The 15,795-nt window shown below is 51.8% G+C and overlaps 1 protein-coding gene across 1 annotated transcript; it reads left to right on the plus strand.

The window, feature by feature from the left end:
* Window positions 1–6,499: 6,499 nt before the first annotated feature.
* Window positions 6,500–10,616, plus strand: Gfra4 (GDNF family receptor alpha 4). The gene is given in 6 exon segments (XM_055603430.1): window positions 6,500–6,545; window positions 7,904–8,267; window positions 8,317–8,426; window positions 8,500–8,634; window positions 9,416–9,507; window positions 9,589–10,616. Coding segments are annotated over 6 exon segments (1,005 nt in total). The 3' UTR covers window positions 9,847–10,616.
* Window positions 10,617–15,795: the final 5,179 nt, after the last annotated feature.

The raw sequence follows: 15,795 nt of genomic DNA on the forward strand, positions 1-15,795 counted from the left end.
GGTGCCCATTTGTCAGAGGTGAGGGGAGATAAAGGAAGAGGCACTTCCTGGCAGGCAGAAAACATGTTTAACAAGTTCCTGAGGAATGCTGAGTGTAAGCTTGCATCCATCAGCCAGCAACCCTTCTGAGCCCAGACTGTCATTCTGGACATTGTCAGTGGCACTGCCATTTGGGGGCTTGGGACCTAACAGTGACTCCATGTTCAGTAACACTTTTATAACAGGTAAGAGAAGATGCACAGTTAAAAAAAAAAAAAGACAGAGGCCTTGGGTGTGGTGGTGCACATCAGCATCTGGGACGCTGAAGCAGGTGGATCTCTGTGAGTTCAAGGCCAGCCTGGTCTACATAGCAGGGCCAGCCAGGGAGAGAGAGAGAGAGAAGGGGGGGTATTGGAACAAAGACTGTTTGCTAATGGTCAAGGGAAATCAGGACCTTTTGCCCTATCACAGCCAAGGAGCCTGACAGAGCTTGTGAATTCATGGTTACTCATTCAATTCTACACCGTGGGAAAACACAAGCATGCCCCTCTGGATCACAAAGTACACAGAGGGAAGACAGGAACTGCAAATGGCCATGGGTAGGTGTGAGGGGGAGGGGCACTGGCGGCTACGGAGAATGTGACAATCTGGTTCTGGATCAGAAAGTCTGATCCAGAAGGAAAATGCAGTGTACGTGGCTGCCTCCCATATGGCTGCCTTTGGCTCTGAGGAGTGTCAGGGCAGAAAAAGAAGTGAGGAGAACAGGGTCTGTCTTAGGGTTACATGGCTGTGAAGAGACACCCTGGCCACGGCAACTCTTATAAAGGAAAACAATTAATTGGGGCTGCCTTACAGTCTAGTCCATTCTCAGCAGGTCAGCAAGCAGGGCCTCGAGCGGGCAGATGTGCTGGCAGAGGCCAGAGTGCTGCAGCTTGGTCCACAGGCAGCAGGAGACTGTGTCATAATAGGCCTAGCCTGAGCAAAGCCCGCCTCCACAGTGACACACTTCCTCCAACAAGGCCACACCTACTCCAATAAGGCCACACCTCCTAATAGTGTCACTCTTCATGGGTCAAGTCTGTTCAAGCCACCAGAGTCCTCACACATCCTGGAGATGTACTGTTAGAATCTAGGCCACCATGCCGGCAAGCACCCTTACCCTCCTCCCAGACACGGACAGGCACTGACTAAGACACTGTGACTCTCTAACTAATGGACTATACAGGTGTAAGAGTTTCTCACCTAAGAAAGTGAGTTCACACCAAGGAGAGTTTTGGAGGCCATACCATCTACCCCACCAGCTTCCCTGCCCCCTGTTGGGGCATCACGGAACCCGGCTTATGTTGTGAAATAACCCCATCCTCAGACCCTGCCATGGAGGCCTGGACCTGCTGCAGAGCCCTCTGCCTTACTGTCTGTGGTTCAGGTGCCTGGCCCCCTCAGTGTGAGCATCCCCCACACTGTTCTTTGTGATGGAAGTTTTGCCTGAGAATTTCTCAGGCTCTGCGAACAAAAGACCCATGGGGTCTGAGAGAAAGGTCAGCCCAGCCCTTTCCTACTTCCAGAACATCAGGAAGATGGCTGGTGTTGTGTGCAGCTCTGCAAGGGCAAAGGTGGCTCTCCTGGGTGCCAGAGGTAAGAAGAAAAGTGAGTTTACTATTCCTGACAATAAAAAGTTAAACCCCTTGCTCTGTCATGTGGCAATAAGGGGGTGAGATCACCAGGTCACATAGCGGCCTTCAGCCTTTGGTGTTCGGCCTTAGTGAGCTAGGAGGACCTGGGAGGACATAGGCTCTCGGAAAGGTAAGAAAAATGACAAATGGAAGATGGATGCCTGTTGAAGGAACGAGCCCAACTGGGCTGGACCTGTCAGGAAGCCCTTCCTGGGTTTTCTGCATCAAATGTAAAAAGGAAGTCCAGGGAGAAAAGAGGAGAATAAAGACTCGGTTCAATCCCACGGCCAGGTGCTCCAGGAAGCTGGAGCATGCTCCCATCAGAGTCTGAGAACAGCTTTTGTCGTGAGAGCAGGGAGGGACAGACGCTGCTTTTCTGAATAAACTGCTTGGGGGAGGACATTACATCAGACTGCCGTACTGGCTCCAGAGCATGCGCCTGGGGGCTGCTTTCCTGAAATCCCTGAGTAGTAGGTTTCCTGGAGCCTTGGGCCTTGTTTACAGCCTTGAGTTTAGGGATGTTTTCCTTAGAGACCAAGGGAAGTCAGAGTCCCTTGTGAAGCACAGAGCATCATTCCTCCTGCAGGGAAGGAGGGCGAGCTGGAGGTGCTGGGATAAATGTATTTCTAAGACTAGACATGATAACACTGCAAAACACTCATGTGCACACGCTAATCTGGGCCGGAGGCATGGAAGAGTACCTAAATTAAGATTAAAGCTATGAACTATCTAGATTGTAAAAGCTGAAGAGATGGAAAATCCAAGGCAAGTCAGCTTCGTTGTGCAGGTCCAAAGGACACTCCAATTCCCCAGACTCCCGAACACAGCTCAGATATCCAGAAATAAGCTCAGCCTGGATGACAGGAAGGTTTGTGGTTAGATGAAAGACTGCCTTCCTCAGGAGCTTGTCAAGCTGCTTCCCCTCTACCCAAAAGAGCCGTTTCCCTTACCTCTGCCAGAAGGGACACATGGCTACCTGTGGCACCTATCAGTATATCAAAGCGCATGCTGGCTTCCAGATGCCTGTAGTATCTCAAGTACCTGTTACCACATCTCAAAGTGCATGTTAGCACCCTAGCCCTTCTCACCTCCTCCCCTACCCTAAACTCCTCCCAGCTCCTGGGCTTCCCTCCCAGCCACTCTTCTCTCTGTAACTCAGCCATTTTGACTGTCAACACACACACACACACACACACACACACACACACACACACACACACATACACACACACACCCCGCTCTGCTTCTCTCGCCGTGTTTTCTCTGTTCTCTGTCCCCTATTCTCCTCTCTCACAGCTAGCCCTGCCATGTCCGGTCTGCTGGCCGTGCTCAGTTACTTCCTTCGCTCTCTGATCTGGACTCTTCCAGATGCCTCTGGTTTTTCTCTCTTTCTCATTTCTGTAATGAAAACCTGCCCCTTATCCGTACCACGGAGAAGCCTTGTCTTCTTTATACAGGTTTTTACATAGTTCCCTTAAAAGGGGTTAAAGAAACAGGCTGAACACACAGTCAGACAGCAGGCTAAGTCCCGACTGATCCCATGGCATATGAACTTGGCTGTGAGGGCCAGCAAAAGTTCAGTCTCTGAATGAAGGAGACATTTTTATAAAATTCTATCCCTGCACACAGCAGCTAAAGGCCAGCCTGGGAAACTCCCAACTGTGATGAGTGAGGCGCAGCCTACCAACTGCCTTCACACAGGAGAGAGCCAATTGTGGTGAATAGGCCAAGGCCAGGCCACTAGTTGCCTTTTCTAGGCCTGCTAAGAATTGCATTTATATTTTAAATGGCTTTTTAAAAAGAAAACTATGAACGTGACAATTAGCATAAACTTTAGTGTTCCGAAATAGAATTTTGTTGGAACACAGCCATGTTTTTTCTTGTGTTGATTGCGTGTGGGCCTTCTGTGCTATCAGGACTGGTCTGCAAAGTCTCGAATAAACCCTAGTCCATTCAGGCCCTCCTGTAGATGGTGCATGATCAACGTCCCCGTGTCTCCTCAGTGCTGGAAGGAAAATCATCTCTTGTCTCAATGCAAAAGGTGGAACGAAAGATGTGTGGATATTTTGTCCCAAGCCCAGGCCTTCCCTTCCCGGCAGGGCTCCAATCTGTCCCGGTCTGCCTGCACTGACTCTAGGCTGTGCTTGGCTGACTGCTTACCTGGCACGGAGCCCTCCTTGGCCCTATGCTCTGCCAGTCCCCAAGCCTGGCCCTAGGTCAGTGGGCTGAGCCAGCCCCACCCTCGGCTTCCCAGCAGCTGGCAAGCTCTGCCTGGCCCTGCCCTAGTCTCTCCACACCTGCAGGGTTCTTCCAGAGGACCAGAGGTTCTCAGCAACCACGTTGGCTGCTCACAACGCCAGCTCCAGGGCCTATGGTGCCCTCTTCCGGCCTCAGGGAGCATACACACAGACATAAAATATTCAATGTGTCTTTATTTATTTTATAATGCTGTGTCTCAATCTGACCAGAAGAAAATGTAAGACTAACTGAGTAGAAATAGTCCAGAAAACAACTAGTCAGAATTCTTATCAAGGATGGGGATAAGGTGAGGGAGAGCTGAAACATACAGGGAAAATTGGGACGTGCTTCCTAAAAGGGTTGTGTCCTTTCTCCTGGGAATGGTGGCAAGGAGGACCTGGGTGAGAAGGTAGGGGGGAGAGGACTCAGGAGTCTTATAAAATGTCTGGGCCCCCAGGCAGAACCCCAAGTCTCAGTTTCCCTTTTATGCTGATGCTTGATGTCAACTTGTACTCCATAAAATGCTTCCTTTTGTCCTCTCCAAATTTTGGTCTGTTTTTCCTGGACCGTCAATTATTTACCTTTCTCACAGAATGGACCAAGATTCCTGTTACAGAAGATGGCTCAACTGGTAAAGTCCCACACAAGTGTGAGAATCCACAGCAATCCTATAAAAAGCTGAGCGAGCAACCTTGGGAAGGTGAAGACAGGGCAATCCCTGGGGCTTGCGGGCCATTTCAGCTGAAACAGAGGCCCCTGACATTGATGATGAGCACACATGCATGCACGTACACACACACACACACACACGTGTATACTCCCCACCCCCACCCCCATTATTGTTTGAAGAAAGAATATAGATTTTTAAAAGTACCGAGAGATTGCCTCACTTAGGAAGAGGCATGACAAAGGCAGTGCAGGATTCTGGATCTGAATTTGTTCTTTCATTTTCTTGATTGTGTGTATGTGTATGTGTGTGAGAGAGAGACAGAGAGAGAGAGAGAGGAGAGAGAGTGTGTGTGTTGGGTGAGGGGAGAGTGTGAGTATGTGTGCCTTGTCAGAGGACAACTTTAGGCAGTTGGTTTACTTCTGCTATATGGGTCCGGTGTGAGGGCCAAATAAATGATGATGTGCATGGCAGATTATATATGAAAGAGGTTTATTAGATGGAGATGAAGAGAGAGGGAAGGAGAGAGAAGGAGAGAGCAAGACATGATGGGGGAAGAAAGGGAGGTGCCCCAACAGAGAAAGGGGAGAGGCCAAGAGAGAGACAAAGTGGTGGGTTAACCCTTTTAAAGACTTAACCACACCTGCCAGGTGTGGCTACCTGGTGGGCGACACATGATGACATCATAGGTTGCTAGACAACCCAGAAGCAGGGTGCCTAAATACTAACATCTGGTCTGGGCTCAGCTTGTCAAGCCTGGTATAGCAGGAGTCTGTACGCAATGAGCTTTCTTGCTATCCTGTTTTTTGAGACAAGATCTCAGTGTAGCCCAGGCTGGCCTCAAACTCCTAATCCTTCTGCCTCCTCCTCCCAAACTGCTGATTCCAAGTGCTTGGTGTGTAGGTGTATGCCACCATGCCCTGGTCTTGGAACAGAAAAGGACCACAAGGCAAAACTGGAGAATTTAGGCAGCCTATAGTTTATTTCACACTGTACCGGTGCTATTCTCCACGTGCTGATCCTCACGTCACGACCATGCCAGAGCTGAGTCTAGAATCCGGGTGGACGGGATCTGTGCAACTTTTCTGTAAGTGTAAAACCAGTGAACAAAAAGCTGACAATAAAATTATAAAGAAAGAAAAAGAACTATCGATTTCCTAGTCCAGCATGGGAGAAACAAGCTGTCCTGGGGTCGCCGAGTGTTGCTGGGTGTGTGAGGCTTCCTGGGGACGTACCACACAAATGCCTCCTCATCTCAGACAGGGAACTGATAATGGCCGAAGAAAGGGTTCTACTAACGTCCAACTTGGCAAATACATTTGGGGGATTTGGGTATTATTATTTATTAATTTACTTATTTGAGATTATTTGGATTACTTACAACAATATGGATGATGGGCTACTTACAGGGACACGAATGTCACTGAAACATGGGTGATGACCCTAGAGCTCTCTGCATGGCTGGCAGGCAGCTGCAACCCTAAAGCTCTCTGCAGGGCCGGCAGCCAGCCCTGCCTATCAGGGATGTCTCCTTTCAACAGTTGCCTGTAACCCTGAGAAGGGGCCCCGTGAATCTCACACATTTCAGCTTTCCTGGACTTGTGAGCTTTCATTCTTGTTTAATGTTTGAGTCTCACCAAGCCCCCCTAGCCTCCCTACCCCCAGAAGGAACTTTTCCCACTAGCAGCCAACAGCTTGCCTTCAAGGCAGTCTAGTACTCTGGATCCATCCAGGAAACATCAGGCCCTTGGCTGAGGGACTTTGGAGCCACCTGAAGGTAAAGCCTGGGGGTGGGGACAGAGTGAAGAGAGCAGGATGTGGCTTCCTCTATAAAGGCTCCTCTCAAGAGCCAGGAGCACAGCCATCAGCAGGTGCCGCCGCCCTCCGGGCTTAGTGGGTTCTAGGAAGAGGCCCCTGTCCAACTGGGGCTCTGCCAATCCTTATGGCCTGCTGCTTGGAGTCTGCACTGCTGCTGCTGCTGCTGCTGGGTGAGAGCCTGTGTCCTCCTTGGCCCTGGCCCTGGCCCCTGCCCTCTCGGGCCCTGATCCTCAGGGACTAGGTGGGATTATAAGAGAGTGACTGTAAAGAAAAACCTGCATCTCTGGAAGGGATGCTGGAAAACGGCTTGTGATTTGCAGCCAGGGACCTGTAACACTCCGCCCCTGCTGTACATGGCCTGGCAGCTCATCCCGGGGTTCAGCTGAGCCACCCCTCCCAAAGCTAGCCTTGATGCCTGTGCCCCGGGAACTTTTCCTCTCTCTCCCCTGTCTTGCTCTGTGGAGCTTCACACTGATTCACGGTGGCTCTTCTGTGCCTCACAGCTGATGCTCTACCCCCACGGCAGCCTCTTCTCCACGAGGGCATCACAGGAAGGGGTTACCTTTTGTGGTGTGGTGTGGAGAATGGATAATGGGAAGGCAGAGCAGACCTTAGAGCTGGGACGTGCCACGTTGAGAGGAGCACATTTAAGGGGAGTGGATGAGAGGCCAGGCTGGGCATTTTTCCTAAGTCTGGGATACCAGCGGCCATAGCAAGAGGATGGGAAAAGGATAACCCTGAGTTTGGTGACTTGGGTCTTGGCTGGATTTAGATATATGCAGTGGCAAGTTTGGGCACAGCTGCCAGGCCTACCAGTCTACTCCCAATGTCAGGCATTCTCTTTTCCCCAAGTGGGCTGCCATCTTGCATTTACCTACATCCTCACCAGAACTACACCTGAATGTCCGGTGTGTGTCTCAGGATGAACTCAAGGGTCTGTCTGAACCCACATCTGGAAGCCTGAGCCTTGAATGTGCTCTTCAATATACAACACCCTTCTGGCGAATGCCATGCTCAGAGCCCCCTTGCTCCAGACTTGGATGGGGCAGGATGGGTTAGACTCAGACCCTAGGAGCACCTAGCACAGGGGACAGGACGCACAGGTCAGGATGGAAGGAGGACCAGGAAGCTGGAGATTCACCCAAGAGGTTTGCACGTGTCAGAGAAGGGAACATCAGAGTGTCAAAAGGATGAGGGGTGCCACTTCCAACATCTCCATTAGCTGAATCGGTTAGCCTCAGTATCCTGTCAGTCGGAGCTGGAGGGTGGAAGAAGCCCAATAGACCCTATGTGGACGCATGTGGCAATTCTGGTGATGTGCTGGAGGCTGGACCTCAGCTTCCGGGGAAAGGTCAGGCCCAGCCTTCTAGCGTTGCACCCACTCACCACACCGGTAGATATCCCCAGGACCGGCCCCTTCAGGAACTATGAACTCTCTCCCCTTGGGGTTTGGGCACCCCCAAAATTCTGGGGTGTGGAAAAGGGGGAAGCAAGCAGGAAGGACTGCAGCCTGCCCGCCCCTCACCAGGGTCTGCGAGCTCCGCCGGCGGGAATCGCTGCGTGGACGCGGCCGAGGCGTGCACGGCAGACGCGACGTGCCAGCAGCTGCGCTCGGAGTACGTGGCCCGATGCCTGGGTCAGGCGGCGCCCGGGGGCCGTGGCGGGGCCGGGGCCTGCGCGCGCTCCCGCTGCCGCCGCGCCCTGCGCCGCTTCTTCGCCCGCGGGCCTCCGGCGCTCACGCACGCGCTGCTCTTCTGCGGCTGCCGGGACCCTGCGTGCGCCGAGCGCCGGCGCCAGACCTTCGCGCCCGCCTGCGCCTTCGCGGGCCCCGGGCCGGTGCCGCCCTCCTGCCTGGAGCCCCTGGAGCGCTGCGAGCGCAGCCGCCGCTGCAGGTGCGTGCGGGGCGGGCCGGGCCGCTCACCGCCGTCCGGGCGCGCGCAGGCCCCGTCTCCTTGCCTTCCAGGCCTCGTGCGCTCCGGCGCCCGGCTCCCCCGACGGCTGCCCGGAGGACGCGGGCCCGCGCTGTCTGCACGCCTACGCAGGCCTCGTAGGTACGCCGGACTGGCGGGCTCGGGCGGGGCGGCGGGTTCCGGGCCCCCGTCACACGCCCTGGGGTCCCTGCAGGCACCGTGGTCACCCCCAACTACCTGGACAACGTGAGCGCGCGCGTCGGGCCCTGGTGCGGCTGCGGGGCCAGCGGAAACCGCCTCGGAGAGTGCGAAGCCTTCCTCCAGCTCTTCACCAGGAACCCCTGCTTGGGTGAGGGGCTGGAGAGCTGGGGTGGGGGGAGGAATTGGTGGGGAGCGGATATGTACGGCTCCATCCAAGTCACCTGGCCCGCGGGGTCCCTTAAGATGTTCATGTTGCCTTTTATTTGGCATGATGAGGGGCAGTGTGCATATGCCACGGCGCATGGGTGGAACAGAGGACAGCTTGAGTGAGTCTCTCTTTCCACTGGGATAGAACCGGGGTCGTCAGTTTTGGTGGCAAGTGCCTTTACGTGCTGAGCCATCATGCTGGCCGATGTGAGCCCGTTTTTGTTGTTGTTGTTGTTGTTGTTGTTTTAATGGAAGGAAACAGTTTTTGAGCAGCTAGTATTTCAGGGGACCAGGTAGCAGATCACAAGAGAATCTTAGAGGTGTCAAGAATCCTAGAGGGCTTGAAGGGTTGAGTGAAGAGTTGGCCTGGAACTGACCCAGACTCCCACTTTGGCACTACTGAGGTCCTTCCCTCCAGGTGCCCCCCCTCCCCATTACGACACTGTTCTTGCCCGGGGTGGAATGGCCCAGTTCCAGATTTCTGGAGGCATGTTTGAAGCCTGTCTCTGCCGATTGTGTTCACCTGTAAGGTGGGGGTGACGCTTGTCAGCCTCTGCCGTGAGGATGAAGACCACCAGTTTGTGGGTCACTCTTGCACAGTGACCTTCCATTTCAGGCGATGCCTTGCAGGTCACCCGGGGTGCCTCAGTCTGTTGCAGAGAGGTAGGGCCCTTTTCTAGGGCTTTCTGGCCAGGCCTCCCTTGGCTTTCTCCACTCCGTAGATGGTGCCATACAAGCCTTTGACAGCTTGCAGCCGTCAGTTCCGCAGGACTGGCAGAACCCCTACCAGAACGCTGGGCACCGTCTCCCACAGGTAGGTGTGGGGAGAGGATGGGGAGCTGGCAGTTTCTGCACCGTCCCCTTCTACACTTAACCCTTACCAGGCAGACGGGAGTAGGGCCGTGAGTGGCCTGGGAAGAGATGGAGGCAGAAGCAGCCTCCATTTTGTCCTCACCCTCAAGGTGTCCTCGCTGTCCGTACTCACTGCCCTGGCTCTCCAGGCCCTGCTCTGACTAGGAGGGCTGACCGTGGACCGACCGCACAGCTGACTGCCATGTCCCTGGCTTGCTGCTCGCTGAACTCAAACTGCCTTGCCCTGAGGTCTGCTGTTCTTTGTAGGTCTGGACACCTGTGTGCCTGTGGCCTGGACTGAGGGCTGGGGGCTAGGGTCTGACTGAAAAGCCTCTGCTTCCCCTGTCAGTAGGCATCTTGGTTGTTTTCTTCATCATCCTTGAGATGATCACCTGTAGAGGAGGCCTGGCTGGGCCCCTTGTGCTTAGAGAGCAGGAGAGAGACTAGCCTCCGCCTAGAATTTGGAGCCATCTTCTTCGGAGCAGAGAGCATATGGACAGACCGACAACAGGCAAGACTGCCTCCCGTTAACACTGCAGCCGACAGACCCTCCCAGGTTCCTCGGCATTAAGCCTACCATGGCCCAGGACTAGCACTGACGTTGCTTGCCGCCCACGGCATTAAAGAGGGAAGCTCAGGCCCCTCCTGCTCAGCAGCCCACTGGCTCCACAGCCTTTCCCCCTGTGGTTTCCCCAGCACCAGGTGCGGCACACCACCAGCTCAATAAACCCATGTGCACTGAGAGCAGCCTGGTTTCTCTGTCATCTGACCGGAATATGTGGACTCCTGTGTGGCCTTGGATACCCCGGAACTCTTCTTGAGTCTGAATACCTGAGAATGAACACACCCAGCAGCCAACCACTGAGACTTTCTGAGTGCACGTATTTGCAGCTCCTTTGCACACTCAAAGCTGATGTTTGCTGGTATTATCAGCCGCCCCTGGCTTCAGTCATGTCTCTCCTAAGTGTAAACAGGTCAGAGTGGTTGGAGCAAATGGCTGGGCAAGCTGGGCTTCAGGCACATCTGTCTCTAGGGTTCAGGGATCTTGAGATTGCTAGGCAGGTTAGGAAGCTACCACGCTTTATGTGCTCTTAGCATCTCCACAGAGAATTCTAAGAGAAAGGCGCCACTCCTTCCCAGCACTCACAGATGACACGCTAACGGCCCAGTGTGGGTCGTGGGCCCTTCGCGGGGGAGAGTCACAGCCAGAAGGTCACCTGGTGTGAGAGGATGGTTTCCCAAAGAAGGTATTGGGCAGAGTGAGAGTGAAGCTGGGTCCAGACTCTTCCCATTTCACAAAGAGGAGAGAAGACCCTCCCCCACCTGCACAGAAATGGACGCCTGTGCCTGTGTGGGTGGGGAGAGACAGTGTGTGGGAGCCAGGGAATAATGAAAGTGCCATTCTGCCCTGCTCACTACAGCCACGAAGCGGCTCAGACACAGAAAACATCTGTTAAGTGATTTCCTTACGAGTGTGCCCAACTCCACTGCTTGTTTGACTTTGATTTAGCATAAATGTAGACCTTGAATTTTATGTGTGTGCTGAGTAAGCATATGTGTACCGTGTGCATGCAGGTGCCCACAGAGACCAGGAGAGGGCATTACCTTGGAACTGGAGTTCTAAGAGGCTGTGAGCCATTTGATGTGGGTGCTGGGAATAGAAGCCAGGTCCTCTGCAATGCTCTCAAACACTGAGACATCTGTAGGCATTTTTAAAAAGTGGAAATGATTCTAAATAAGACTACAGTGCTGAAGAGAAAGTGTAGACATAAGCCTTCCAAGACTAGTAGGAAGACGAACAGAAAATCCTAAAGTTCCCTGGCAGCTGGTAGTCGCTGTCCTAGGGCCAGGCACCTGCAAATGTATCACACACTGGGGCCAAAGGGTCACCCTATATGGTAAAGGTGGGATTACGGTACAGGTCTTGAGGAGGGTTAGCCAAGCAGGCCCTAGACACAATCTCATGTTCCCCCTAATAAACCAGTGCAGAGGGAGGTAGTTCAAGGACAGGCAGAGCTTGGAGCGATGCAGCCATAGGCAAGGGATTATGATGTCTGAAGCCACTGCGATTTACAGGAGGCGGAATCTGGGTCCTAAGAGCCTCCAGCGGGGCACAGCTCTGCCAGAATGCAGAAAGCAAACTACCAAGACTGGTAACTATTTCAGGAGTCTCAGGAAATGAATAAAATCGACTGTTTTCTTATTTGATTTCTGTTACTTCTACGTAAAAAGGTCCCGGTTTGTATGGTGCTTTTAAGGTGGAGCCAGCTTTAGCTTCTCCATCTCCCCTCCATCACAAATCAGCCTCCACATCCTTCCAGGAAGCCATCCTGTGTACACATTCTCAGACCGTGTCCTGGCACCGTGCCTGGGTCCCTGTTACCTGTTGTCGGCACTGATTTCACAGCTGGCAGGTGGCGTGGGTGAGCCTGAGGCAGAAAGGCAGGTGCTAGAAGCGCCCATGGGTTTATCGGTGGAAACTTCATGGCTCATGTATGCTTCCTCTGGCTTGAGGCCCAGCAGCCAGGTGCACTGTTGATGTGGGCTGCTTACAGCCCACCCTTTCCCCACCCTCCTGAAATGAGTCCGGCACAGTCAAGTTCATTAAACCAGCTCACTGTTGCAGGAAATATGGACCCTGACAAGTGAAATTGATAGAGGACAGAACATCCACAGGAGGGGAAGAGGACGGTAATGAGAGCAGCACAGAGAACACAACTCTCAGAAACGGGGGTGACCACCTGACCCGAGGTGCAGGCCCCAGGCCCAGGGTGATTGCCCGTGTGCCCTCGCTCCTCCTCACATATACTCTGCCATCTGGTGATGAGATAAAGGACAGTAACCCCACTGTCTTCTCAGATTGCCACCTCTGAGTGGGTTCCGATTTCTCTTACTGGTTGTTATAAGTGGAGAAATTATGAACCAAATTCTGTTGACAAAATTCTAGAAGGCTAGGACAGTGGCATCACACAGTGTCTGGGGTAGTCCCTGACACAAGCATTTCAGTGAGCCGGGCATGCCTACCAAAGGCAGCAGGGACACGGCCCCCATGTTGTGGGGCTGCAGACTTACCTAGGCCCAGTTTCTCTGCTAGGTCCACATTCCCTCAAACTTAAAAGAGTCAGGTGTTAAGATACACTTGTGATCTCAGTACTAAGGAGGTTAAGGCAAAAAGGTGAGTTTGAGGTAGACTGTATAGTGAGACCTTTTTTCAAAATGGGAAAATAACCAAATGAGTTCCCGGACGAAGGAGTGTACAGACAATTACGATGATAGAATACAAGACTCAAAGGGCAGGGATTGAGCAAAGAACCCTTAACTCACAGGTAGGTGGTGGGATGTTTGGAGCAGTTTCCTTTGAGGTGAAAATCTTCCACCTTGGAGGTAAACTTCTCAAGACACAGGATGTAAAAGAGAAGTGGAGCAGGATGTTTTAGGATGTTTGTAAGAAGGTGAGACTCTCCAACCTACAGAGAAGCTTGTAAAGTAATCTCAAAATATCTTCAGGAAGTTCCTGAAACTGATCAGATTCACTAGGCCATTCCTTTCCTAAGAGTATACAGGCAGTAAAGACTGCTGAGAGTCACTGTCAGGTGACTACAGCTCACCTGGACAAACTTGATCCCGTGGCGAGGCAGATCCACCCTGCTCTCCAGCCCACTTGGCACTACCCAAAGTTGGACTCTGCTACTCATTCAGCACGCTCATCTCTGAGCTACCCACATACGTGCTCCATGAAGCACTTCCTCAGTTGTCTCATGTCCAGAACGGTCTTTCCCACCTTCACGAGAAATGTTCCATCCCCTTCTTTTGTCCCCCCAAGGCCTCATGTATGCTGGACAAGTGCTCAGCTGCTGAGCTACACCTATAGCGCACACTAGTTCTTACCTGTGAAAGGGTTAGACTAACTTTGTAACCTGTATGTTTTCTAAAGCCTATAGTTTTAAGTTTTAGGTTCAGGTTAAGCTAAAGCCTCTTAGTACCTTTCCAGAGAATGGAAAAATGTGACCCTATCTATGAGGACAGAGAAAAAAAGGCAAGCAAGCAATGACCTTCACTCAGCAAAAAGAAAAACTCCTGTCTTTGAGATAGCATTTCTTAGCAACAAACCTAGACTTCTTCTGAGTAGCTTTTGACCTCCAGCCAAAAGTCTGCAGCCCCTAATCTTCAAGGATGAGCTAACCACCCCCACCTTCAATTGCAGCTGCATCCACGCTTGGCAGAACTGGCCAAGCTTGAGCACCTAAGACTAACCAATTATGTTACTTTATAGCTTCCTCATCCAATCCTAAATCGCCAAAACTGCAACTTCAAATCTCCCGCAATTTTTCTTTTAAAAATCTACAGGCCTTTGTCTCCCAGTGCCACTCTTTGCTGACCAGCAGGGGTGACCCCATTGCACAATGGTTAATAAACCTCTTGCTTTTGCAACGAGTCTTGGTCTGGGGAAGTTTCTGGGAAGGGCTCGATCTCCTGCGCTGTGAGACCCCAGGTCTTACACCTGCACTTGCTCCCGAGCAGTGAAGGGCAGCATTCATGGCTCTTTCCTGACAGTTTTCACACATGCTTGAGTCTGTGCTTCCTTTTCCCTGTTTCTCTCAAGGTGGTGGTTGAGGTTAGCAGTTTCAAGTGGGAAGTCATGTTCTCCAACTGATTTACCATGAGGTCGAGTCACAAGTCACAAAGAGTCTTCACTTCATACAGCATTTCCTGTTTGGAGACTAGAAGCAGGGCTTTTCCTACACACTAAGCCCCTGGCTTTCAGGACTTCACATCTATTTTTACTTTCTGCTTGCAAACTGATTTTAGAATTCAATTTCTCCTTTAAAAATACTTCTTTTGCTGGCGCACGTCTGTAATCCCAGCACTCTGTCTGTGCAAACATGTGAGGGTGCCCTTGGAAGCCAGAAGGTGGCTTAGGAGTCTCTGGAGCTGGAGTTACAGGCAGCTGTGGGCTGCCCACCAAGGTGCTGGGAGCCAGGCTTGGATTGTGTGGAAGAACAGTGTGTGCTCTTCATTGCTGAGCCATCTCTCCACCCCTTCCTTTTGAGACAGGGTCCTACTCTGTAGCTGAGATTGGTCTTGAACTTATCATATAAACCAAGATGACCTCATACTTGGGATAATCTTCATACCTCCTCATCCAAAGTGCTGGGATCGGGGCTGGAGGGAAGGCTCAGCAGTGAAGAGCACCTCCTGCTCTTACAGAACCGACATGGTGCCTCACAACTGTAACTCTCATTCCAGGCTATCATGTGATTTCTTCTGGATTCTGTAGGCGCTGCACACATATAGCACACATATGGACATACACACGACAACACTTATGTACATACACAAACACAAAACACCTTTAAACAACAAAGTCGTAGGATTCTACACACGAACCTCTACACCTGGCCTAGCACTCAACCTGTGATAACTTGCCCAAGGCAACACAGTGCTGTAGACCTGTAATCCCAATACCTGAGAGGTGGGAACAGGAAGATCAGAGTTCAAGGCTATTCTTTGTGGGCAGCCTGGGTTACTAAGGTTCTAACAGGGCTGGAGAGATAGCTCATGGGGAAGTCAAGGTCTTAACTATGTAGTCCTAGCTATCCTGGAACTTGCTAGGTAGACCAGGCTGGCCTTGAACTCACAGAAATGATTGCTTCTGCCTCACGCCACCACACCCAAGCACCCCTGTGCTTAATTAAGCCTGTTATTAAAATATCCTTATTTTGGCAATGAGATGGCTCAGTGGATGTTCATGGCTTAGTCTGACCTGAGTTTGATTTCCAGGTTTTACAGCCTAGGAGAGGGCTACCAAGAGTTGCCCTCTGACCTCCACTGTGTGCTGTGATACAGCTATTCATCGCCCATCCTATATATAAATAAGACATATTTTAAAATATCCTGGACTGATGAGATGGCTCATCAGGTAAGGGTGCGTGCCACCAAGGCTAAAGTCCTGAGGTTTAATTCAGGCCACCTTCCATAAGTTGCCTTTTGCCTTCCACATTCATGCTGTGGCGTATATGTGCTCACTCACACAGACATAAATGTTAAAACAAGGCCTTAAATTCCTCACTAAACTTACTGCTTCATGAACTGGCTGGTCCCAAAATTCTCCTCACTGCGGAAGCCAAGAATCCCGAATAGCAGTCCCTAATCCAGGGGAAGTCCTCAGGCTATGAGGTCTCTGTGCCCTCATGACCAAGATGGAAATATAAAACAGAATCAGCATTAAGCATTCAGAACAAGACCCACG

Source organism: Psammomys obesus, unplaced genomic scaffold (assembly GCF_907164565.1).
Source record: "Psammomys obesus unplaced genomic scaffold, mPsaObe1.curated_primary_1811, whole genome shotgun sequence".
NCBI lineage: Eukaryota > Metazoa > Chordata > Mammalia > Rodentia > Muridae > Psammomys > Psammomys obesus.